General features: G+C 40.6%; 1 protein-coding gene across 1 annotated transcript in view; it reads left to right on the top strand.

The window, feature by feature from the left end:
• The window catches only part of MSH3 (mutS homolog 3), a 113760-nt gene extending 105730 nt beyond the window's left edge, over positions 1-8030 (top strand). The window contains 4 exon segments of the mRNA XM_061369302.1: positions 708-894; positions 1094-1223; positions 3791-3965; positions 7410-8030. Coding sequence (XP_061225286.1) covers positions 708-894; positions 1094-1223; positions 3791-3965; positions 7410-7518 — 601 coding nt within the window. The 3' untranslated portion in view covers positions 7519-8030.
• Positions 8031-27692: the final 19662 nt, after the last annotated feature.

Raw genomic sequence — 27692 nt, 5'->3', positions numbered from 1 at the left:
CGGATACTCTGTTGTCTCTACATGGAAATGCTAGTATATCATACTTTCAGGTGTTCTTAGCATTTGAGAAATATACAAATTGTGGATAGCCAAACTAAGTGGTAAGAAAGTAAAATTAATTTTCATGGCTGCCTTTGCTGGAATCCTTGTCTTGAGCTGACTGGTCTAAATTCCTAGGGTCCTTTTTAAGGAAAAGCAGGCTGCCTTGTACTGTTTGTCGAAGTGGAAGAATTGCATGCCAGGAAACACACCCTTGTCTACCTCTTATTTTTCCTCCAATTTCTGTAGTTGACGTGGAATGCTGAGATTCTGTCTATGGTTTTACAATGGGACTAGATTACTGATGGCCCAGACAAATTCTCTGCTGTCCCTACAGCCTAGTCTCCCCCAGATGCCCATGGGTCAGTATACACTTTTGTCTTGGAGAATGCATGCAAGCCCTTACTTAATGGTACATGAGTAGTTCCTTCCGTCTTTTAGAATACCCTCACATCTGGAACATGTGCTGTTGTTGCTTTTTTCCCTAAGCAGTAGCTTGTTCTAGAAGGTGAATGTTCTGCCTGTTTGGAGCAGAGTGTTTTCTGCTCTGCTTGGAGCAGCAACAAGAGATCTATTAAAAAAAAAAAAAAGTATTATTTTTTTTTCCCCAACATTATCTGGCATTTATTTGCACTTAATAAACTGATGTGGTTTGTATTTCAATGCAGAATGGGTGCAGCCGACAACATTTACAAAGGCCGAAGTACCTTTATGGAAGAGCTGACAGATACTGCTGAGATAATAAGAAAAGCAACTTCAAGATCACTAGTAATTTTGGATGAATTGGGAAGGGGAACTAGCACACATGATGGAATTGCTATTGCTTATGCTACACTTGAACATTTTATTAGAGATGTAAGTGTTCAATCTGACACATGCTTGTGAACGCTTTTTCAGCCTGTTTTATGATAGGCTGACATTGACATGGTGTGTATTTCCTTGTAGGAGTGTGGCATATTATAAACTCAAAGAAACGGATATGATACATTGCACTGTTTTAAAAAAAAAAAAATCAAAGCCAAACCTTCTTATGTACATTATTACATTGTTGTAGGTGGAATCATTGACACTGTTTGTCACTCACTATCCATCAGTTTGTGAGCTAGAGAAGGTGTATCCAGAGAGAGTTGGCAATTACCACATGGCTTTCCTGGTGAATGAGGGGGAAAGTGCTGAACAAAAAGGTACAGTATAAATCCTTCTGAGATTCTGCTACTGTAGCTATAAGCAGAAACTGTAAAATTGTTACAGTAATTTAAAACTCAATGTGTAAGTAGCACATTCGAACTCTAGAGTATCAGTCTATACACACATTTGGAGGGGGCTTGAAAACTGACCATTTCTCTTCAGTATTAAGCATAAGGATGACTGAGACTCGTCAGATAAAAGATTCACCCAACCTAGTGTCCTGGCTTTTCACAGAAGCCAAATACAAAGGATTAGGTACGGAGGGATTAGGGATCAAACATATGGCAACTCTTTTCTAAAAGATCTTGCTGTCTGCAAATGTTTGCTATTTAGGCGGTTTCAAGAGCTACGTGTGTTTTCTGTTCTTTAGTATGTTCAGTGGATTTCATTTCAGTAAGGTTGTCTAGTTTTCCTATCTTTACGTACTTTTAGCCTCTTCATCCTACTGTGTCAAGATGCTCAAAATTTAACACTACATTGTGCGAAGAACCGCCTTTTGTTTGTTTCCAAACTCTTAAAACAACATATAACTTCACTTGATGGTCTCAGTTCTTGAATTAGAAGAGGAGGAGGAACAATTTCTGTTCATCCTGTCTATGCCATATGTATTTGTTTTAGATTTCTTATCATAATCCCATTCAGTTCTGGGTTTACCAAGCAGAAGAGTTACAGCATTTCTTCTTGTACTGTTGCTCTTAAGTAGTTAGTATTTTCATTAAAGTTTGTTAGCTTACTGCTTAGCTCTTTTTCTTGTTTGATAATGGGTTTGTTGAACAACTCTAACTGCAATGATGATCACCCTTCTTAGTGAGAACTGAAGAACTGACTGTTACCTCCTGTTTCCTGTCATTTAACCTATTATTTACGAATGCAAAGGCCTGCCTTTTAGATTATGGATGCTCAGTTCAGAATAGCATTTGATGCTTTTTGACTTGTCAAAAGCCTTTTGTAAATCCCTCATGGTTTATGTACTGGATCTCTCTTACTTATTATGACTCATGTGGCTTCCAAACTTATAACAGATTTTTGATGTAGGATTCCTCTCCATATAAACTACTGCTTTTTTTTTTTTTTCCTTTTTTTTTTTTCTGTTAGTATAACAGGTTTAGTCAGGTGTTTGATAATTCTGCTTACTCTAGTTTTCCCACTTTGCCTAGGAATGGTCTGTTCGCTGACTCATTCTGAGAATCTTTTTAAGAATTGGCATGATATTTCCTATTAATCTCCCCCCTAATTCATTCTTAATACTGTAAATAATCAGTTGAGTATATGCCACTTAAATCTGTTTAAATATGTAATCTATCACTTTAAAAATGTTTTTTGGAGAGTTAATTAAAAATTTAGGGCTTGGCCTAGAGGAAGCCAAATAGAAGCCTAATGTTAGAGGTGGGGATCCCTCAAATGTGTGTTAACTTTGAGCACAGGTAGTTCAAAGTAATACCGTGTTTAGGTGAGCACTGCCTGGCCACACTGATGTTCCCAGCTAAGAGCATCACTTTACTAAACATCCGCATGTCCTTTTTCTCTCAGAGCTCTGTTCATTAACTGTGGGCCTGTGATACGCTCAGGCAATTGAAATGTTATGAACACACAATACTTACTATTCCTTAACTACTGTGTGAAACCCCATACTTTGTGTTTCAATGTGCTGCCTCAGCGTTTCTGCTTTCAGTGTTAGGTGACCTGAACCTTCTGGCCATATGTATTCTTCACTGTTTTGTTACAGAAATCACAACTGGTGTAGTACCACAGCCTGCAAGCAACAACACATCTGTGTTTCTTACTCTCCCTGTAACTTTAACTCCTTATGTCTTAATGTTTTGTTTTATTTAAGGTGAGTTTTATGGCATGGGCTTTTTTCTATCTTTGGCTTTTATCACTCGGATTGTCAGTTTGAGTCATCAGCATTTATGACAATCTCCATTGTTTCCAAAACCCTGCATTTTTAAAACAGAAGAATGAATGGCAGTGAGTAACCACATAATTTTCCTGCACTTTACGCAAAGCCTAGATTGTGCAGAGATGCAACAAGGATGTCTGAAGAGGAAGAGGAGTCATCCTATTTATAGTGATGGCTCTTATGTTTCCGTCTTATTGTCATGGAGTAGAAAGAATTCATAGTGAAAGATCCATCACCCTAGTTTTTTTTTTGTGGCTCCTAACTTCCTGGCAGGCAGCAACTTCTTGTAGTGCTTTAGTTACGGACTTCTTAGTTGTGGAGTTACTGACACTTCCTTTATTTTATCATTGCTCAGCAAAAGTGAGATGCAGTATCCCAGCTACAGCACAACTAATCAATTTAACATACAGAAATTCTAAGTTGGACACACACAGTCTGCTTGATTATGACATCAGGTAATAGCGTAGTAGAGGTATTTCTTCAGTGTCACAATGGGTAGGTAACATTTGTAGTCTCACGGAAGTATTTTTCATCCATATTTCTTCAATGGAATAAATCACACAAGAAGCATGAATGAAAGACTTTGATATTTTAGTCTTTGGTCTCTTATGTTTTATTGACCTAATAGAGGAGGTTTTGATTTTGGCTTTATTTTTTTTTTAGGATCTGAAGATGAAGAGAATCCTGAATTTATCACTTTCCTTTATCAGATAACGAAAGGAGTCTCTGCAAGGAGTTATGGACTAAATGTTGCCAAACTGGCAGATATTCCTGAAGAAATCTTGAAGAAGGCAGCTCACAAATCAAAGGAGTTGGAGGGGACAGTGAATATGAAAAGGTCAGAAAGATTGTGATTTACTCCCCTCCCCTCCCCCCCAATGAAACCAGCTATGAATCAAAGAGCATTTCTCACAGTGTGATTAAAAAGAAGAGTAGTAAGAGCTTCTTGTGATATCCTCTTATCCTTCAAGGAAGAAACTAAAACAAAACTGACAAAGATATTGAGGAAATGGTGGTATCTATTTGAATCAAAACTTTATAGTTAGCTCTGATGTTAGAGGTTAATTGCTGCCCTCTAAGACAAAATTATAAAAAGTAAACGCATATTGAGCTAACATTAGGAATAAACTATTTTTTATTTTCTTACAGCAAACAGTAGAAAAATACAATTTCAGTTATGTATTATCACTGTTTTCAGAAAGACGAATTTCAAATACATCCTGCTTCTGTTCACACCAGTGACAGTGAAAATATTAATGGTTTAATTTAGAAAGTATGTTAGTCACTTTAGAACTTGAAAAAAAAACTTGAAAAACTTAAAAAAAACCACAAAGTGTAGAAGGGAATGTGGATATTCTTCTTAACTTTCATATATATGTGTATATATATATATATATATATACGCACAAAATATATATATAAAATGTGCTTTGATTGCTCCCCAAACACACAAAATTTTCCTGAAAGTCTAGGATTTTGTTACTTTTCTGATAACCAATTTTCATTTAGGGCCATATGTACCCTATATATTAGATTAGTTATAAAAATTCCCATGTGTATAAAATAGGATCATCTTTATAAAACCTGTAACATCATGTACACAGTTTAGATGTAAATATATGCTAGTATTTATATTAATTTACAGTATTTTGTTGTTACTATTTTCAGTGGCAGTCATATCGGCAAAATTCAGATAGCCCTTTAGGCATATAAGAAATGAGGATCTTTATTGTCTGATGGCTGTAACTAATCCTGACAGAATGATTTCGTATGAGAAAATTTTAAATATTTGTAGGTGCAGGCAGTTATTTTGAAACTTAACTGTGCTTAGCATTGAACACCAGATTTTATCCCCTTTTAAGAAAGCAAAATAAAAATACTCTATTTGAAGATAAATGACAATTTATGGGAAAAAATAATGTGGTAGTTCGTGTTTTATATGGAAATAATATTCCATGATTGACAAAAGTAAAACAACAAATTACTAGCAATTTATTAACTCTCTTGTTACAGGACAACTAGGGTTCTAAAATCAAGAAAAAATTGTTCAGAAAGATGAGAGTATGAGCTGGAAGGCCAGAGTTACCGTGTAATAAAATGAAGATGTGAAATAGTATAGTATGTGCCTTTGGTTTATCTCCTATGGAAATGATGCTATCATATTACTTTTACAGGGCACAAATAGAGTTCTAGTGTGTCTCCATTGCTAAAAAGGGAGTTAATTGCACACAAAACCTATCAACAATAAAAATAGTATGTGATGATGTAGTTACCAGACAGTGCACAGAGAAGGCTAGAGTGAGGGCTGACTGGGCAGTCTTAATTATAGGCCTTAATTGTGTCCCTTTTATTAGCTTTTGAATATGTAAGCAGCCATCTATGTTTTAGCTTTCAGTATGTAATCTACTTGCATTTTTAAAGTGAAAAGGCATAAATAACCTAAAGCTGTGGTGAGTCCTTTATCCTCACGTAACACTAAGGCTGGATGCCCCTGCTGCTGCCACCCGATCTATAGGGGTATCACAGGTACTGGGGAGAACAAGCTGGAGCAGGCTCCCTATCTCCTGCAGGAGGGTGCTCCCTACTCTTTTCTCCATGGTGACAGGGCTGGCTTTTGCATGACCATAGAACAGACCAGGTCAGGGATCTGATCCAACTGAAACGTCATTCTTTCTCCAGTTGATAGCATGCAAGTTCAAATGTTACATGTGAATAGGTATCACTACCTGAAGAGGAAAGGGTGAGAGTTAGAAGAAAGGGAAGTCCTTGATTCTGGCAGTAACTGGTAGAATAACGGCCTTGACACTGCTGCTTTGCTTGCCAGACCAAAGTACCCATCTGAAGTTGGGACGGTTTTGCCTCCGTCTTTGATAAGCAACAGTGCTATGTCACGTCAGGGGGTCGGGGATGTGCAGCAACCACCATACAGCACCACCTAATTCATCAGATTTGACTTGTACCAAGTTATTCACTGTGGACATCTTGTATGCAATTTGGAGGGAACTTCAAGCATCTGTCATTCATAGATCATAGATCGAAGATCTGTCATTCATAGATCATCTATCAGTGGGTTGCCCAGGGAAGTTGTGAATGCTCCATCCCTGGCGGTGTTCAAGGCCAGGTTGGGCAGAGCCTTGAGTGACATGGTTTAGTGGGAGGTGTCCCTGCCCGTGAAAGGGGGGTTGGAACTAAATGATCTTAAGGTCCTTTCCAACCCTAACTGTTCTATGATTCTGTCATTCATAGCACAGGTTGCCCAGGGAAGCAGTGGCCGCCCCATCCCTGGCAGTGTTCAATGCTGGGTTGGACAGGACTTAGAGCAACCTGGTCTCGTGGAAATTGTCTCTGCCTGTGGCAGGGGCTTGGAACTGAATGAGCTTCAAGGTCCCTTCCAACCTTAACTGTTCTATGATTGTATATGATTCTAGCAATATAGACCTTAAGAGCTCAAGTCAGATAAAAAAAAAAAACAATATCAAATGTGTCTGATAATTTCACAGTGCATAAATTATTGTATTACTTAATTCTTCATTTTTCCAGTTCTCCTATGTAGGTCATTGTAGTAATATTTTTTTCTTATGCATTCCTGTTTATTTTCACTTACTGCCATAATGCGATTTAAATGTCAAAGTATTAGACTTGTTTATAGCAGTACACTTGTGCTGTCACAGTACCCACAGGCCAGCTGCATTGTCGTATTTTTATAAATCACTTTCATATTATTTGAGAAAATTCATTGGGTAATTCCATACAGTCTTGACATCTTTTGTCATCATGAACGTGGGTTAAACCATTTTAAATGTCTTGTTATTTGTCACAGCTCTTATGAATCCTTCTTAAATCAAAAAATATTAAAAAGGAAACAGGAAGGATGTGTGTACTCATTTATTTTGAAAATGTGTTATCGCTTTATGATTCTGCAAGTGCAAATTTGTGGGAACTGAATGCTGGAAATTAAACTGTGCAAACTACAGGCTATTTGTTTCCTTTAATGACTTACTCTTGCTCAGTGTTTTATTTCATCTTATCAATGTTTCTGGTACTGCAAGTTAGTTATAAAATTAAAGTGTTGACTGTCCTAGAACTAGAATATGTATATTGGGAAATATTAACCGATGGTTTAAAGTTCACATAACATTTTGGGCTATGCAAACTGGTATATTTGACTTTGTATTAAAATTTTGTGGATGACTGTAGGGCTTTTAATGTTTGATGTGCTTAATTTAAAAATATGTCAGCATTTTGAGTAATGTATGGTTTTGGGTTTTTTTTCCCTCACCAGAAAAAAGCTGAAGTCCTTTGCTGAAGTATGGAAGATAAATGATTCTCAGGAACTACAAAAATGGAAAAGTATGTGTAAACCTGAAGGTGAAAGAAAGGACAGATTTTAAGATTCACATCACGCTTGAAGAGGGAAAATATTTGAGATGCAAAATGTAGGTCTGGAGACTATAAAAGATCCCATCAGGGTGTAGTTGTAGGTGCGTTAATTTGACTTTTTTGTATTTTGAGAGATAAGAGAGCTGTGTCATGATATGATGCCCCACATCTGCTTCTTGATTGTATGCATTTTCTCACTCCACGTTCCTTCCCTGAAGTGTTTTCCACACTTCCCCTTATTTGCAAAATGTTTACTGGCATTGGAATTAGTTTGTAATATTTTTAGGAAACATGAAAAATAATGTTGCTAAATTATTAGGTGGATCTTTTATAAATAAAATCATGTCTTTTAACTTTATTGTACTTCAGTTTCTAAAGAGATACTCCTCTGCATCGGGAAAATGTAGCAGTCTTGACTGTGCTATATACTTCTGTGCAATCGCTAAGAATAAATATGATGAACTTTTTTTGTGTTCTAGTATTAACAAATTAAAAAGTTCACAATTCTGTAGAGCATCCTGAACTCTTACATGTGCAGTGAATTTAAGAAAGCGTATGGTATTTTGCTATATTAGAAGAGGTTTTTTTCTACTGATGTGATTGATGATGATGCAACTAATAATTTTGAGAGCAAAAGCATGCACTTTTCTGTGTTTTATTTTCCCTCTTCTTCACTCATATGCATGCCTGCTTCCTTTTCAGCTTTAGCTTTCCTGCTGATCTTGGTCCTCTCTGGCACAGTCTGATGAAAGACTTCCTCTAAATAATGTTGGAGTATCATAAGATGAGGTGAAAGAAGCAATTCAAACTATGCAACTAGCATCCTCAGTGCTTTGTCAAATGCAGAGTAAAGCTGGGAAAAAAGAGAAATGCATTTTACTCGTTTTTATTTGCAGTTAGTAAGTCCAAATTTCAAATGGGAGTATGATACGCAATTTCATTTTCTTTTATAAATACAGCCAGGTGAAATACTTCTGTGAGAAAGAACAGTGCTGTCGACACGCTTAAACTTTGGCAAAAGTTTGTTGTATTTAAAAAATATACTGTATCAAGTTGTGTATTGGGTTCCTATGGCAAGGTTTTGGTAGTGGAGGGAGAAGGGGCTGCAGGGGTGGTTTCTGTGAGAAGCTGCCAGAAGCTTCCTCCATATTCAGTGGAGCCAGTGCAGCTGGATCAAAGGCAGATCCACAGCTGCTCAAGGCTGAGCCCATGAGCAATGTTAGCAATGCCCCTGGATAACAAATTTAAGGAGGAAAAGTTACTGCACAGGAGCAATTGCCGCCTGAGGAAGGAATGAGAATATGTGAGAGGAACAGCCCTGCAGACCCCAAGGTCAGTGCAGAAGGCAGGGAGGAGGTGCTTACTGGAGCACAGGTTCTTCTGTAGCTCATGGTGCAGACCATGGTGAGGCAGGATGTCCCCCTGCAGCTCATGGAGATCTATGGTCATGCAGATATCCAACTGTAGCCAGTGGAGATAAACAGTGGAACAGATGCCCACCTGCAGCTCATATTGGTCCATGGTTGTGAATATACCCGCCTGCAGCCCATGGAGGTCCGTGGTGGAGTAAATGCCTGCCTACAGCCCATGGAGGTCCATGGTGGAGCAAATGCTCGCCTGCAGCCCATGGAGGTGCATGGTGGAGCAGATACCCACTTGCAGCCCGTGGAGGTCCATAGTGGAGCAGATATCCCCCTGCAGCCCATGAAAGACACCGTGCTGGAGCAGGGGGATGCCTGTGTCCCTGTGGGAAGCCTGCACTGGAGCAGGCTCCTGGCAGGACCTGTGGCCCCATGGAGAGAAGACCCCACAAGGAAGCAGGTGAGGAGTGTGAGGAGCCCTGCCCTGAGCAGGAAGGACCAGCAGAGACAATGCGTGATGAACTGACCACAACCCCCATTCCCCATCCCCCTTGCTGCTAGGAGGGAGGAGGTAGAGAATTTGAGAGTGAAGTTGAGCCCATGAAGAAAGGAGAGGTAGGGAGAAAGTGTATTAAGGTTTGGGTTTATTTCTTATTATCCTACTATGGTTTGAGTGATGGAGCGGCTTTGGTGTGCACCTGCCATCCAGCCAGGATTCACCTACCATGAGTGGGAAGAAGTAAAGTATCGTCTTGATTTTGCTATGAGGAAAAGAATAAACTAAGGTTTTGTAATCATTGAGACAACTGAACCTTTATGTTTTTTTTCAGTAAATGAAGGATTTTTTTTGCAAAATAATGCATCAGGTGAATATGAAATAATCTCACAGCAGGTGATTGAATTAGCCTTTCCAACACAGAGAACTTTGTGCAGAAAAGGATAGTTTTTTACCTACCATAAACAATTACTAACCTTAACCAAAGACTTTTTTTTTCCAGGTTCTTCAGATGACAAAGTAGCATTTAAATATTTTGTCTGCTACTCAAATGGCAGCAATCAATACAAGCATCTCCTTCTGGAGCTGCAGTATATTTAAACAGAAAAAGCTGAAAAAGAAAACTAGTCTTTCAAGGTTACAATGCACATGTGTTTTTTCTGTGCCACACACTGTGAAGCATAATGAATGTAATTCTCTATTATTAATGCACATGGACACAGTGCATCGGAGCTAAAGACCTCTGACCATAGTCTTCAAAGAGAATAAATGAACCAGTGCTAAATTCCCACATGTGCTAAATGTGCTTTTAGTAAGACTCTCTTTGCTGTCAAAGGAGCATTCAAACAAAAAAAAACCCAAAAAAACGCACCCGGGTGCAGTCTGAAAAAAAAATGAAGAAATACAATTAAGAATGGGGAAATGGACACAGTGTTAGTGACCCGCTCATGCTACCAAGTATGAAGCAATTACAGCAGTTCCCTTAATGTCTGTGATCATATTGGAAAATAACTTATTTTAGCCCTGCTCAGTTCCACAACAGAGATTATCTTCCTGTCCCACCAATAAGGTTTCTTGCAGACATGTAAGCTAATTATAAAAGCTACTGCATTTGAGAATACACTATAAGGAGATGCATGCTATTATTAGGTGTGTTTAGTGCCAGTTTTAAGGTACATTTGTAATGAAACAGACTGTACAGTTCAAGTTTATCTAGATCTTGTTCTGCAGATGGGGAGCACCAACGGTCATTAGCAGAGGTCTGGGATGGGATGTGATGAGTTCAGAGCTCACTTGGGTACCTTTGTGGAGAATGAGGTTAGGCATAGTCTAGACACGCCACCAGACAAACATTGCTTTGCCTTTGGTAACAAGCAGGATAGAAAAGAACAAAGACTTGCAGAAAACTAGGGAAATACATTAATTTTGCAGTATTTTTTTTTTCCATTTATTTTGCTGTGGTAAGCTGGGACTCTTGTGTCTGTCACAGTAGGAGTCCTAAGGAACAGAAAGATGGGGAGCTGCTCTTGAATTTTCCTTCTGTTGGATTTTGGGTTGTTTGTGGTGGTGGGTTTTTTTTTTTTGGTGGGGGGGTTAGGTTTTGTGGGGTTTTTTTGACTTCGTGGTTTTGGGGTTTTTTTTTCTAAATTCACACTAAGCTTCAACTTACAGACATTTGCAGTACAGTTTTGACAGTGGCATTATCAATAGGTGTGCCCTATTTTAAGCCAGAGTATTGTCTGTGTGCTGGGACAGCAAGTTTGATTGTGTACCAACATCTGTAAGGTTGAGGAGGAGTGACCCTTACCTAAACAGTCCTTGGTTGTAGTGGGAGTTCATGCTAGTCTTGAGATGGCCTTCAGGAAAGGAATGTCTAAATGTTTTTGAAACCTGCATAGAATATTGGCTCCTTCTGCTCGTGCCAACATGTTACTGACATCATTAAAATTTAATATTGATGTGAAAAATACAGCTTTGTACTATACAGAAAGGTGCAGTCTCTTTGATAACACTTTTTGCCTTTTATGGCATTTACCAATTTTGTAAAGTTGGTATTTATCACTTTCTTAACCTCTTTCACTCTTCTCTTTTCCCTGCTCTTAAAATTGTTATGTTAATGCCTTTGTGCGTCTTGAATGTATTGCCGTTTAGAAATCACAGTGTCACAGGTTAGCCACAAAAACTGGTACACCATTTGGATAGAAGAGAAGCAGAGAGACAGCTGGATGTGTTGTCGCTGCCTTTTTTTATTTTGTTATAGAAGAATGTTATTATACAATACCCAAAGTAAAGCACATTACCAGTTACCTTTCTTACTGGCATATGGCACCCTTCACTGAAGTAGTTCTCAAGAGGACTTTTCTTTGTATTGCAGAGTTTTCCAGAAGTATTTCTAGAAATAACATTAATTTATCTACCACATAAGTTTACAACATGCATAAATTAATTAAAGTATCACTGGAATGTCAGCTGAGTCAGATATTGCAATAAGTTTGTGTCCTGGGTTCAGCAGTAGCAGTCATTTTTCTCCTTCTTAGTAGCTGGTGCAGTGCTGTGTTTTTTACTTTTGACCAGTGTGGTCATCACCTCTGTACTTTGGGAGGTATATAATAGAAGTGTATAGCAATTACACATCTTTTTTCCCCTCCTTGGGTGGTCAGCCTCTGAGGGAGACATTCCCACACACGCTAGTGACAAGTACGGCAGCTACTCAAAGTCTGACTGCAACAGATAGCCCAGCTACTCCAGCTCCAAGCACAGCAGCTACACCAGCCCCAGTGACAAGTACAGTAGCACCACTTGAGAGTTCTGAAGATTTTGAATGGCCTTTGGGTACCCTTGAGACCTGCCTGCTGATTGTGATGGGGATCACCGTGTTGGCATGCATTCAGAGTGTGTTTTATCCACGACCATTTTGTCTGTCTCGAAAGTTAAGCAAAGTCGTGTTTGGGTCTTGTCTAGGATTAGACTATGATATAGGAGGACCAAGAGATTTTCCCCCAGGCTGGACAGTCATGAGTGGCAGGGTGTGTGGGACAGTATGGGCAAGTATCTAGTCTACTGGGCCCCTCCAGTGCTTTTGGAAGCGTCGGAGACGGAAGGCAGCTATATGGAGTCCCCAGTGACAAGTTGCAGAAATGGCTGATGGGGAGGGTGAATTATTTTGAGCCTCGGGGGCCCATGGCACTTCAGGCCAACAGAGCAGAGATGCAACATCGAGATGGACTCATGATCGAGGGGTGGACTTAGCAATGGGCACTATTGTCCAGGTTATTCACGAGTGTGACTACATCACACTTTCTCTCATGCTCTGAAAGACTGTTACAAGAGATGGAGCCCAACATCATGGACCAGATGGACTCATCAGCTTTATAGGGATTAGTCCATGCATTAAGGAGTGATCTATCTCTTTCTCTGTGTGGATGTATATATATGCATACATATGAGATAAGAATGATGGTATAATGAAAATGTGGCATCTGAGCATGACGTGAATGGTATGGAACAAGGGGTGGATACTGTCCTGGGTCCAGCAGTAGCAGTCATTTTTCTCCTTCTTAGTAGCTGGTGCAGTGCTGTGTTCTTGACTTTCGGCCTGGGAACAACGCTGGTAACACCGATGTTTTTAGTTGCTGTTCAGTAATGTTTAGTCTGACCAAGGACTTTCTGAGTCTCATGCTTTGCCAGGGAGGAGGGGAAGCTCGGAGGAAGAAGAAACAGGACACCTGACCCAAACTAGCCAAAGAGTTATTCTATACCACAGCACATCATGCCCAGGATGTAAACTGGGGGCAGTTACCTGGCAGGGCTAGATCACTGCTCGGGTCGGGCTGGGTATCGGTTGGCAAGTGGTGAGGTGTTGTATTCTCTTCCCTTGTTATTTCCCTTATCATTATTATTATTGGTGGTAGCAGTAGTGGGTTGTGTTACACCGTGGTTACTGGACTGTTCTTATCTCACCCTGTGGGAGTTACATTCTTTCGATTCTCCTCCACATCCCTCCAGGAGCTGGGGGGCCCAGGAGGGAAGGGGAGGAGTGAGCGAGCGACTGCCAACTGGGCTTAAACCACAGCAGTCCGTTCACTGCTTGAAAGTAAAAAAGTAATGAAAGTAATGTTTGCTTATTGAAGTCTAGTGAAAAGTAAATTATCCAAATATTTCTATTATATGTAAAATTATTAAGAACTTAATTCAGTTATTTTAACTTCTTAGTTCTGATGTAAATATGTGTTTCATAGGGAGGTAAGGGCTTGGTAGATTGCATCTCTGTTCCAGAATCTGGATCACACTTCTGAATGCCTGTTGGGGGGGCCTCCCTCCCTAGTCTCACCCCAGGATATCGCAGTCCTCCAAAATCTTGATACCAGTACCACAAGTGTTGGGCTAAAAGAATCTTTAAAATAAGCCTGAACTGTCTCATTCCCCTTTACAGATTTTGGAGCATATGAATGGAGTGAATGGTTCTCATTACCTTTCACTTACTCCTAAACACGAAGGCCATAGCAAGTTGAAATTCACCATCTCAGCATACTTTTCCCAGCTGTTTTCCATGCTTTCCTTCATTTCCCTGCAAAACCTCTGGCAATCGAATCCCAGAACAAATACTGGTTAAATCATTCAGTTTTGGATGACAAATTTACAGTCTGTGGATCAGAATTGCTAGTTTTTAAGAAAGCTTATGTCCAGATCCAAGGAAGGTATTTGGAGCTGAACAAGGATTAATGCATGACAGAAAATACAGTAGGTTAACCTGGATTTAGTCTCAAGACCACTTATTTGGGTCTTTGACCTGCATCAGTCCAGCACTGTTGACCGTTCTTCTCTGGCTCTGTATAGGGGAAGCTGTGAATTTGCCCAGTGTGGTAGCTTACTGAAAATACTGGAATAATCTTATTGAAATTATAGAGTTCTGCTTACCTTAAGGATGCTACGACTGTCATTGTACATGGCTAAGTACCTTTGGTGTGGAAATCCTCTCCTTGCTTGAAATGGTACAGCAGTTTCTTCTTCCTCAGCTACAAATGCACAGTCTCATTGAATTCCTTAATTACAATATAGATTTTTCTCCTTGCCTAGCTATAGAGACGAGTAGAAAGCAAAGGATGTTTCCGTAATTTCTTAAAAATCATAAAAAATAATTCTGAAACAAGTCATCTTAAGTTGTGACTCCTTGCAGGCCATGCTGTTAACTGAAATGGTGTTCTTGTCTGAGACTAAACTGGTTTATGTCATAAGAGAGTTGTAGAGAAAAGCAGGACAGTGCCTAAGATACTAATCAGGGGAAATAAAGGGTAAACAAGATAAAGCCAGATAATAGAAATCTAAGAAGAATTTCCAGCTCTTAAAATGTTGCTTATAAATGAAAGTATTTTTTCAAGTGTTATAAAATAAGGTGACTTTTATTTAAAATATTGTCAGCTGCATCTAGTGATAAACATGAAAAATAATTTCTGATTTTACTGTAATGTTTAAGCAGTCAGTTTTTATGACTTTAAAATATGCTGTAAGAAAAAGGGTGATTCCTGGGGAAGGAGGAATTGGAAACACAATACATAGCAGATTTTAAATACGCTATCTGCAATAAGGAAGTAGAAATCACTGTTGCTTTTTATTTACAATAATCCAAATATCTAGGATGACTTAAAATTCAGTGTGTCCTGAATACCAGGCAGATTACCAGATATAATTATCTCAGTCTTATGTAACACAAAGTTTCAGTCAAGTACTGGGCTTTTCTTTCTGCCTGCATATTGAAATGTTCCTCTTTGCATAGTCCTCTCTGCATAAAGAATCAGAAATCGATGGTCGTAGAATAATAGCGTCAGAATGGTTTGGGTTGGAAGGGACCTTAAAGCTCATCCAGTTCCAACCCCCTGCCATGGGCAGGGACACCTTCCACTAGACCAGGTTGCTTCAAGCCCCGTTCAGCCTGGCCTTGAGCACTGCCAGGAATGGAGAATCCAAGAGTGTCATGGTTTAACCCCAGCTGGTAACTCAGTACCACGCAGCTGCTCATTCACTCCCCTCCTTCTTCCTCCCCTCCCTCCACCACCTTGACTCCCGTCACCTTAAGAGTGTTTCGGAATATCTCACGTATTGTATGAGTACGTATTTTTTCCTTGTTCAGAGGGGGGGAAAATAATACGCCATGAGGCATGTATCACTGAACTTAAGAGTGCAGGACCTCCTTTTGCTGGAAGGTTTGTCAGGGTGGTGAGCTGGTGATTGTTTTCACATGGCTGTGCAGGACCATTTCCATCAACCTCCCCAGAGCCTTGGTTTTTTGGTTGGGCCATGTTCCTTATGGAAGTTTGAGGGGGATGCTGTCCCTACCTGGACATCAGAGAACCCCTGCAGAGAGACCATGGTTGTGCCCTTGGAGCACAGTGTTGTTTAGTCAGCAGAGGTTCCTGCTGACTGGGAGAGAGAAGGGAAGGGTCTGTTCTGTGGTTAGACTAAAGCTGATCCCATGGGGAATGAAAACTGCAGATAGGATGCACAGGGCAAATGTTTGTTTTGCAGTGCAGAAGCTAAAGACCATTCCTTAGATCTCTGCTTGAATGTGTGCCTCCCCTGTACACCTGTAACATCTCTCACAGTCACTGGAAACGCAAGGGTTGCAGTGAGAGCAGTCAAAGAGAGTGCGGGGGATGCTGAAAGAGAAAGCCTCGAAACAGCTTCTTCGTCTTGGTTTAAGTCAGGCTACCCCAAAAGTGATCACCAAGACCTGGAATTCAGACTTTTTTTGTCCAAAACTGATTTCAAATGATTTTTAATAATGTCAAGTTCACAACAACAAGGTACACTAAGCTGTCTTTTCTGTGCAGACCAAGAATATTCCCAGCTATTCATCTGTCACCCTGTGAGTAGCGCTGTCCAGTGAGACCGCCCCCCTCCCAGCTGGTTGGTGTCTGTGGTGTTTGCATTCTCGTTGGTTATGTTTTGTGCGCACTTTCAGTAAATCCCATTTTGTTGTGGCTCACTGTGAAAGTATTTCTGTGTAAGGGGAAATACTGTGTTCTGCAGTGCTTAAGCAAGGACTGTACTAATGCAGTAAGTAGCTATTAGATGAGCTGATCACAGGATAATAGAGTCACAGAGTGGTTTGGGTTGGAAAGGACTTTAAGATCATCTAGTTCCAACCCCTCTGCCAAAGGCAGGGACACCTTCCCCTAGAATAGGTTGCTCAAAGCCCCATCCAGAGTCTGGCCTTGAACACTGCCAGGGGTGCGTTAATCTATTCTTAATTATTCCTATTCTTAATAGCTTCCACACAGGAAAAGAAAACTCTGCTAATCCTTTAATTAAATTTGCAAACTAAAGCTGTCCAAGCCTTTGGCACTTTTTTTTTTTTTTTTTGAGAAGCCATTAAGTTGTAGGTGTAAGCTCAGACCCATGGCTGATGTCTGACGTTTAGTCTGACACTGCGTTATGTCCAACAAGCCAGCAAGGCTAAGAAGGTGCAGCTTTCCTTCCCCCTCTGTCCCCAGCAGCAGGAAAAACATCTCCATGCATTTCCCAAGTGATGTGCAGCACACAAATGTGTATGCAGCTGTGTACATGGCACTTGGGGTTTTATCCATTCCCACAGTTTCATAGAGGGGTGTTCCTTTGGATCTTTCCAAGGCACCTTTGTATCCTAACATCCTCTCTATCATCACTGCCCACCTGGCTTAGAATATAGCTTTACTCCCCTATTTAATAGTTTGAAGTGGCCTCATAGTCTGTTCCTCACATCCTCTGGTTGTTTCTTACCTGGTATGTGCTACATCTATCTCATCTATCACAGCCCATAATTTTGCTTCCTCCTGATGAAGGTGAAGTATGTTCAACAAAAAAATAAAAGGAGACCTTGATCCTAAATTTAAATTTTATACACAGCGCCTTGCAACTAAATCATTCTCCCTCTAGGAACCAACTGCAGGCATTTCAGTGGAGTGCCTGGATTTTATATTCCACAGTGTTCTGGATTTTATATTCCTAATGCTTTAACGTAAAAATATTCCATTACATTCCTTCATTGTGCTGTTCTTTAGGCCACAGTGTTCTGCAGCCTCTCTTCCAGTTTCTGTGGAGACCTGTCCACATGCCTCATAGTCAGATGCAGGATTGGTAAGACCCTGCATCATACAATAGGCAAGCTGTTTGGCTGCAAGGATTTCTTCCCTGTGGAGAGGGAAACACTGGACCACACATGTGTTTCCCTCTTGACAGGCTGAGTGAGCTTAATGCTATCTGCAGTTTCTTAGCAGATGCTCAATTCTAAAAGTTGAATCCTCAGAGCCCTTTAAAAAGGTTCCCAGGGACTTGACTGAGAGTCGATTTAGATTCTGGGTTAGAAATTGGTTTGTTATTTCGCCTGTGTTTCACACAAACTCAGCAAGCATTGTCTGTATAGCTTTGTTTTTAACTTGCACTTTAATAATTTCTTTCTTCTGTATTTTCAAAATATAGGCAAGAGAATGATAGGGAGAGGCATTCTGACTCTTCCTCCACCTTTACACAGCAATCCTTTAACACTTTGCTTATTGCCATGCTATTGGAATAAAGGAATATCTGAAATTGTATTTTCAAATCTGAGAAACTTTGAGTTTTAAATCCACTGTGTCTTCAGGCAAGCTTATAGCAAGCAGCCCACTGCTGTACATCGGCTTCCCTTAGCTTGCTTGACATAACTCTCTCTATTAAACATTTAAAAATTTTCCTTTTCACTTCCTTTCTTTTTGCATCATACACGGCTGCCCTGGTGAAGCACTTACTGAAAGTTAGATTTTGGTCTGGTTTTTTTTTTTTTTTTTTTTGAAGTCATTGTGTTTAAAACTTCTTTTTTTTTAAAAAAACTAGATGCCTGTAACAGACCTCGGGTGAAGGTGTCTATTAACATACAAATGTAGCTGTCTGGTGTTACAAAGGGAACTGGCTAGACAATGGGAAGCATGGTGCTGCACTGAAAGAGGAGTACAGAAAAGTGTAGTTGGCTGAGCACCCCAGTTATTGGGCACACTGCTCCTACAGAGCTTTCAGTTTAGCACCCTGCAGGTGAGCACATCACTAAGCTTGAATATAGCCATGGTCTTGGAGGAGAAAGTGGCTGTGGTGGTGGTCTGTCATACAAATTCCTGAGCTTGCTGAACCCCCATCCTTCCGTTGGGAGATTTACAGTGGCATTGTAAGTGCATGTAGAAGATAGATGTTCCCTAGTTAAGACCAAGTATCCCGATAAAAGATTTATGCATTGTACTCAGATTGGATTTGCAAGTGAGGAAATGAGTGCTTGTTAAAGGACCCAAGGCAACATAACCTTTTCTTTGCTAGCAACACAAGGCAGAAGGCTAGTAGAAGTTAGAAGGTAGAGGGTAGTTTATAATATTCAAACAAAGGAGATGAGTTATTTGTACAAACAAATACTTGTCCTGCTAGTGTTGAAGTGGTCTCATCAAAGGTTAGGAGCTAAACAGTGTATGCACTGCTGAGTCTTAGAGGTTTACAAGCTGTTACAAGGGGAGTTATTGACAAACTGGAAGGAAAAGTGCATTTTCTGTTGCCTGACTTCATTCTTCTTTCAGAAACTGAGGGTTGTACATCTTTTACATGCCTTCAGACTATCCCCAGACAAGCACTGTAACTGGCTTCAAATTTGGTCCAGGTTACACTTAAGAAGAAACAGATACTTAGGTAAGAGATTGATCCTGCCTTGGAGTTTAATGTTCTGTTACTGGAAGTAATTCTCCTGGAATAAATGTGATTATAAATGAACTGAGGATAGAATTGCCTATAAGGAAGATACAGTGTTTTCAGCAAGTGCAACCAAAAAGCCAGGAAAACAGAATATTTGTGTTATATTTCTGTTAGACTCTCTGAGTCTCTGCCTTACAGATGAGGCTAGACAATTTCAGCCTATGTTCTGACACACACTCATACATCATAGACAAGCTACTGCAAGTTATGGCCTCTGTGGTGATTTCCTACCACTACAGAAGTATTTGTGAGTTTACCTTTTACTCTGAATGTACTATAGACAAGGGATGGACGTAATATAGAATCATAGAATGGATAGGGTTGGAAAGGACCTTAAGATCATTTAGTTCCAAACCCCCCTGCCATGGGCAGGGACACCTCACACTAAACGATGTCACCCAAGACTCCATCCAACTTGTCCTTGAACACCACCAGAGGTGGAGCATTCACTACCTTATTGGGGAACCCATTCCAGTGCCTCACCACCCTCACAGTAAAGAACTTCTTCCTTATATCCAATCTAAACTTCCCCTGTTTAAGTTTGAACCCATTACCCCTTGTCCTACCACTACAGTCCCTAATGAAGAGTTCCTGTCCAGCATCCTTATAGACCCCCTTCAGATACTGGAAGGTTGCTATGAGGTCTCCATGCAGCCTTCTCTTCTCCAGGCTGAACAGCTCCAATTTTCTCAGCCTGTCTTCATATGAGAGGTACTCCAGCCCCCTGATCATCCTTGTGGCCCTTCTCTGGACTTGTTCCAACAGTTCCATGTCCTTTTTATGTTGAGGACACCAGAACTGCACACAATACTCCAGGTGAGGTCTCATGACAGCAGAACAGATGGGCAGGATCACCTCCTTCAACCTGCTGGTCACGCTCCTTTTGATGCAGCCCAGGTTATGGTTGGCTTTCTGGGCTGTGGGTGCACACTGAAGCTGGCTGATGTTAAGTTTCTCATTAACCAGCACCCATAACTCATGCAATTTGAAATGCCCTGGGGTAGCCAACATCTGTGTGAGGCTGGCAGTTGTGGCAAAGTGTAGAGGGAGGATCCAAGCTCTCTTGCTGTGGGTCTTGCCCTAAGCCATGTCAGAGAGGTTGGCAATACTACAGATGCACACAGCTGACTTTGGGCAAGTCAAGCCCAAAGGGACAGCAGCAGATTTCCTGCCTGATGTGTTTCCCAGGTTGTGTCTGCAGCTTGTTTAATTGAGCAGTTGATCACTGTTTGTGTGGGCACCTTGTTGCAGTTCTGATGTGCCAAGTCTCCTTTTACTTATCTTTGACCATCTCTAACCCACCTCAGATTATTGTACCACAATATTGGGACTTTGAATCATAGAATCAATTAGGTTTGAAAAGACCTTTAAAATAAAGTCTAACCATTCGCATCCGAAGGACTGCTCACAGAAAGTTTTTTTTTTAAATTGACTTCTAATACCTTTGCTACCACATTTCACTTGTGTTTCAAAGAACAGACATTTTTGTGATAAAGTGTTGAATGAGATTATACTGCACTGATGGATTTATTAATGCATTAAAAATTACACTCAGTTGCCAAGACCTGGAAGTTTTGTTTCAATGTTATCACAGAGCAGCCAGAGGTGGCAGGGATGTCGTAATCCATGCTCCTCAAGTCTATTCCAGGAGGAGCGCAAGGCTGAAGGGTCCCTTTAATAGCAGCAGACTTTCATGCATGCAAACTTCCTATCACATTAAGTTTGTCCCTGTTTCTCTAGGCTGCTGAGTAGTGTCAGAGCATGGCACACAAGTGTATAAGACTGCTGCCTACTTTAAGCCATGTCTTGGACAATATCTGCTCTTTGGCTTTAGAGGCCCCAAATCCCTACTGCTTCCTCAACATGACCAGCAGTTATTGCCACTGATAGATGACTATTTTGATTGTTCCTGAGGCTGCTTCCGCCACCCTATTCACTGGGAACTCATATTGTGCTACAAACAAAACACAATTCAAGGTTTTATTTTTTATTATTCTTAATGGTAAGCAGTCTGTTGCTGTGTACAAAGTGAAAGCTTTTAAGAGGACTCTTTATTGTGACCTTCACAGAAAATACAAAACTAATATATCTCACTCTCAGCTGAGGATTGTTTATGTATGTTAACTGTTGACAGAAGCCTTCACCTTGCACACAGATAGTAAGTAACAGTCTGTCAGTCAACTGCTTTAAGAGTAGATATTGCTTGGATAGCATTGGCAGTGTTTTCATATTTGTGGAAACCTGTCAGGGTAAATCTCTCCTGGGTGCACAGAGTAACTATTTTAAACATTTGTGTAAACAACAGCTTTGTCAATTGCTTAAGCTCTGAACTGGGCGTTGCCATCAGAAATCTAGATTCTTCTCTGAGGATTGCTCTTCACTGCTCATTCATTTTGGCTTCATCTCCCTCATCTACAGAAGGGGATCTAGTGCAGGTCTAATTCAGGGTGGCAATGCAATGAGTGTTTAGTATATGCTTCCTTGTTGCATGCTTTCTGAAGTGGAAAGAAACAGCTTCTGAAGACTGCAGTCTGGATGGATAGAGGTTCATCAGGTATTTATTTTTAGCTGAGTGCTAGCTTACATAAAAGCACGTTATACCAAAGAATACTTTGCATTTTTATCTCTTGCCTAATTTTTCCACATCACTAATTATATACTGAATGATAAAAAACTGGGACAAGATTCCCATGGTTTGGCATGGGTTTAGGCCTTTACACGAAGATCAGGACACAGGAGAAGAAAATGTCCAAAATACTCCTTTAGTGTCTGCTCTTCCCTGCATATGAGTTTTCTTCTTAGACACGTAAAAAGTGCTTTTCCTAGTCTAACAGTCGAGAGGACTAGCAGTCTTCTCCAAAAGATTATTCTCCCCTAAAACCAGTCACAGGCTGGGAGAAAAGCATATGACATGGACATGTTAGAAGAAACTTTGGGTCTTACTCCCTGCCTTTAAGTTCTGTCTCTTCTGTCTCTTTCTGAATTTATTTCAAGGGAATACTGAGGACTATAAAAGAGGGGCACACTCGGGGCTGTGTGGCTACCCATGACTGACACAGGAAAACCCCACATTCTCCATTCAGAGCTGGTTCTGCCGATGGGTCAGGATTCTCCCATGGTGTAGTGCTCTAGACAAGAGTAGATATTCTGCAGCAAGTAATTTTTGTGCCAGTAGAAATGCGTGAACATAGACATAGTAATAATACAAAGGAATGTAAGAGGCAAACCAGGACTGAGTGGCAATTGAAACCAATTTCCCTGTTGTAACATAGTCATGGGCTTACTTTGATTCCACTGAGATAAGCTGGGACTGATCTCACTATTCCTGCTGAAGCATCTTCCTTGGTATCACCTGGTATGTTGCCCACCTGAGCACAGCTTGTTCCCTTTCCTGCTAAGCTGTGTTCTAGGTTATTGAAATGCAAGTCAAGATTTAATTATCATTCATATCAAAGTGTTCATATGTGGCATAGTGAGTGCTTTGCTCCTGTCACATCTGGAGAGCTGTTGCCTTAAGAAGGACCCAAGGCAAAGTCCTGGTTGCCTTGGGAGGTGGCTCAAGGCAGCCCCAAACCATGCAGTGGTAAGAAGACTCAGAATTCAGAGTACTACCTAAAGGGTCCTGCTGACACCCATGTCTCCTGTACAGCAGCTCTGCACTGCTGGAGAGAAGTTAATGTTAAACTCATTATCTCATTGCTTAACATGAGGAAAAAGTCCTGCTAACAAGCTTATTCTTATAAGAATAGACTTATAAGAATAAAGGGATACTTTGTTAAGTTTTAATTTGCATAATTAGAGGTATGATCAGTTTTGTTCTTAGTAATCTAGACAGCTTTGCTCTTACTTATGCTGTTACATGTATGAATTAAAGGAACCTGTCTATGCTGTCACACCTGAAAAAAAATACATAATTTTTGCACCTTGACAATAAAGTCGCTTCTCTGGATTTGTAGGGTTGTCAGGACATAAAACAGCAGCTATTCAAAGCTACAGGTAATAATAACACCTTGCTTCTCCCCACCCCTCAATCATGAATTGTGGTAAGTGGAATTTTGTGTAAATCAGGAAATGAACAGCTTCTATGACAGAGAGGAAATAACTGCAGGCTGAGCCAGCCTTGGAAAACACCTTTCTTAAGCAAGCTCTGTCAGGAAGTCCTATGTGAAAAAACTTACAAGAAGAGAAACACCCCTCATGAATGGACACTCTGCTTTCTTTAAGGCTCAGGACAACCACAGAGGAGCACAGTGGGATGGATTTGTCCAGGTTGACCTAGGTGGAACAGTCACCTTCTTCCCAATGCTGACGCTAAACCATGTTATCCAATCCGTGCTGGAAAATGAAGCTTGTAAGGTTTCTTCATGACCTTCTCTCCTTTTGTCATGCGTTTAGAGGAGCAGGTATTGGCTCTGCTGAGAGGTTCATGAGAGTTGACTTTCTTGTGTTCAGGACTTGTATTGCTTATATTGTGCTTATGAAATCCCAGCTGCAGACCAGAAATCACCAATTTGTGCCTGGGCTTGGATAAGAGACAATGGTAAAACCAGTTGCTGCAAGTTAAATAATTTGAGCATCTTCCCAAACAACAAATGAGGAACAGGAGTTATTAACAGTCCTGGGGGACCCTGTGTTGCTGGGTATTTTTCACATGTGAGTGGATGCTTTAGTAGGAGAGATAGAAATTTATTCAAGGTAGTGTTCTGGATTGTGATATTTAAAAAAGCATGCTGCTTTTTCTGCAAAACTGTGGTTCAAAAATACAGATAAAATCTGTAATAAGGAAAACATACAATGAATAAAGAAGGGGCAGGGTGGAAGCTACATATGAGAAGAATTTAGCTTAAATAGTCCACAGCATTCATAGAGGAAAATTTCTGTTCTAATTGAAAGATAAAAATAAACTTTCACAGTACTGTGTAAGGTCTGCTGCAATAATACATCATATAGAATGACTTGGGTTGGAAGGGAACTTAAAGCTCACCTAGTTGCAACCCCGTGCCAGGGCAGGGACACCTTCCACTAAAACAGGTTGCTCCAAGCCCTGCACAGCTTGGCCTTGAACACTGCCAAGGATGGGGCATATGTGCTGATATTTTGGGGGTTTCTCACTTTTCTGGATTTTTCTTCCACACAGCTTTAGTTTTCAGCTTGTCAGACAGCAAAATCACATTCCCCCAATTAACAAATCAGCTCCCTCAGAAGATCCACAGAGATTATTGCCACAAAAGACACAATGAAGAGATTCATTATAAAGGTCACAAATGAAAAAAACCCAAACAGCTCTGTCTCTCCTGGTTACAAGGCAGAATCTTATGTTAGTTAATAAAGTGTAATAAGGGCACATCAAGTTTTCTTGACATTACTGAATCATGAGGGCAGTTTTCAAAGCAAATATAGGAACATTAACATTTTTTCAGCATATGGAACACACAGCATCTTATAACTGAGCTAAAGTTGTTAGGAACTAAAATCGGCCACTGTGATGCCATCTCAAGGGTTTTGAGATGAGCTTTTAATGCATTCTGCGAATAGAATCGTGTTTGTTTCTTTCAGAAACAATGAAAAAAAACCCATCTACTTTTGCTAATAAAACCACAGTATATATCGCTACAGTTATGGGCTGGAAATTATTTTTTACAAAATAAATTATATTATGTCAAGTTACTACAGTGAACAATAGTTATTGTCAGGAAATAGGTTCAGATAAGTTGTACAAACAACACTTCCTCCCTTAGGTTATCCCAAATTGAATTTGCAGATTGTGACCTGGGGACAAAGTGTACCCGGAGCTCTCGAAGCAATGGCAGATGCAGCTCTGGCTTGTTTCCTTGGGTCTCAAAGGGTGTGAAACTGTCCTCAGCAGACCAAGCCCACAAATGTTCCCTGCTTGCTTTTGTCCCAAGCCAGCCCTGCAGGAAATCAGCCATTGTTTTTAGTGATGCTACCCCTAGTACTTTGCGGTTCTTCAGACATGGTGTCTGCATGGAAGCAATTATAGCAGGGGTTACACAAACCATCTCCTTTACACTGTCCTGTAGCTGCAGAGCTCCTAAGAGGGGAACTATGCCCACCAAAGCCTGGATAGAGCACCCCCTGCACTCACCTCAACAGCACAAAGGACTTGGGTCTTTTTTAGTGTGTGGACCTCAGCAGAGAAACAGCCATGGAAATGGCATCATCTGCACAACGCAAAATATCTTCTGATTAGGCTGCTTGGGCCAAGATCATAAAGCAAAAACCAGTGACACCATGCCCTCTACTTCCACTGCCTTCTGGTTTCCCTTGCCGATGGTAACTCTGGATTCTGAAAACCTCTTCTCTGTATTTACTGCTATAAAACCACATAATCAGCACAGCAGCACAAGCCGTCTTATTTCATGAGCAAAAGATATCAGTAGTTAGGTTTTCTTTTCCCCTCATACAGCTAAGCCAGTATAGCAAGAGTAACAGACAACAAACAGTTTTGCACAGGTAAAACACAATTTCTAATGAACATCCGATATATAAAAGTGTCAGTTGGAAGGGTATGGCTGTAGGAAGAGTCACAATGAACTGTTGAGTTATGCAAAACCTGCTGGTGCATTTAGGGGGTTTCCCACAGGGAATGAGGAAGAGAAGCTGTTGGAGTGCCTGGCTGCTTCCACCTGTCCCCTCTCACCAACAGGTTTCCAGCTGGCATGAGTTTCAGGAGTGTCTAGCACTGCTGCCAGGCTGCGAGGGAGACAGACACTCAACTTCCTTGAAATGGCTACTGGGGGTCGTTTTACTCACTTCTGTGTCCTGTCTTCCATTTACTGCCTGAAATATGTTGGAGAAAAGATGGCACGAGCCATTCTGCCATTATCTGCCAATTCTTCAAACGCCTGAGGTCCCTTCCCTCGTTCCTCTTCTCAGGCAGGTGATTAGGTGAACAAAAATTAGGAAGTGTTAGTTAGTTTAGTAAAATAAGTGTAAGTTTTCTTCTGCCAAAGCTTCTTCAGAATTGCATATAGCGTTCATTGGTCATTAGCCTTTGCTCTTCAGTTTCAGGAAGGCATTTTAATCAGTTAATAAATAAATATAGTTCCTTAAGTAATAGTTACTATCTAAAGCACCTATGCACAGATTATTCTTCCTGTTCAAAGCCATCTTTAAAGTTATTAGGAAAAGAAGGTCATATATAAACACCCTCTCACCCCAGCTGTAATCTGATTGTTTCATGCTCTCAGGCCTACATGAAAAATAAGCACTAAAATGATGTTACAGAAACTCAGACCAGCTTTCTTTTGGAAAAGAGTTACTATTAAGGCTAAGATACAACTTGTGAGCTGAATTCACTGAGGTTTCTGAGCAAAACCTGATGTCTGCAAATTAAGCAGGTGCAGCTAATCATGTTTAAACACCCTTAAGACAAGAAGGAAGAGGGAGAATAAGGTCAGCTCTGGAACTGCAGGAGAAGTCACTCAGTTCTGTACATGCTGTGCAGCCAGAGAGTGCCAAGTCTTACAGTGCGTTTAAGATATAAGTTGGCAGTGAGGTTTTGTTGGCAATCTATGCAGGTTAAGGGCTTCATTTCATTAAATGTAATTGTCTCCCCTCCCAAAACCTGCTGTTCCCACCTCAGAAAAGGTGCAGTTTCACCACTGGCTTAAAATGCTCTAAAACACAGCTGGTGATGATGGAAGGGGGTGTCATTCTCCCAACCAAGCCCTGGACAACCTCTTTTTTGCATCACTGCTAGTGAATGAGTGGCTGCAAGGCAAGAACAACTTAGCAGTTTCATGGCTTGTTTTAATTTTCAGGCAGGTGAGCAAAGAAGGCCAATTTACCATACAATCATCGGACTGCTATTGTTTAAATAAAGCAATTACTAAAATCTTGTGGCTGGGGTAAGTAAAAGGAAATGGGCTAAAATGAGTGTAAAATCACTCTTTTAGAAAATCAGAATATCAAGTGATCTACAAACCTACATCTTAAGTGATCTACAAACACATGTGGCCTCAGATCCCAGTTCCACAAGCACATTTTGCCAAAAACATCTGTGCTGCCAAGAAAATTGGTTCTACTTTCCTCTGTCCTGTGGCCTTCCTTGCAGTAGCCAAGCATTTGTCTGAATTACAAGTCCCCAAAACTGAATGACTTGGAAGAGCTGTGTTTTTTCTTCTGCTGTTGCAGCAACAGATTATTCTATAATCTCATTTAGGTAGCATTTTTGCAGAAAAAAAAGATCCAGAGCTAGTTATCATAAACTGAATATGAGTTAACAATACGATGCTGTTGTGAAAAAGGCAGATGTTAGATGAAGCTGTGTGAGCAGGAGTGTGTCCTGCAAGACAGGTCCTTGGAGTGAATGTCTAGCCCAAGTGTGGGCATCATATCAAGAAAGACAAAGAACTACTTAAATGAGACCAGGACAAGGGATGTGGTAACGATGAGTTATCTGCAAACAGGGCCAAAGGAGGGAAGACTGCAAAATGGTTTAACCTGGAGAGAGGCAGACATGGCAACAGTCTTATGAAACATAAAAAGCTGCTGCAAACAAGAACAAGCCTGTTCCATGTGTCCCACGGGTGTAAAGAGGTACACAGACTTAATATCGCAGGAAAGA

Source organism: Neopsephotus bourkii, unplaced genomic scaffold, assembly GCF_033783945.1.
Source record: "Neopsephotus bourkii isolate Nb327-2 ecotype Australia unplaced genomic scaffold, CSIRO-AGI_Nbou_v1 NB_1491, whole genome shotgun sequence".
NCBI classification, from domain to species: domain Eukaryota; kingdom Metazoa; phylum Chordata; class Aves; order Psittaciformes; family Psittacidae; genus Neopsephotus; species Neopsephotus bourkii.
This window is presented reverse-complemented; position numbering and strand designations above follow the sequence as displayed.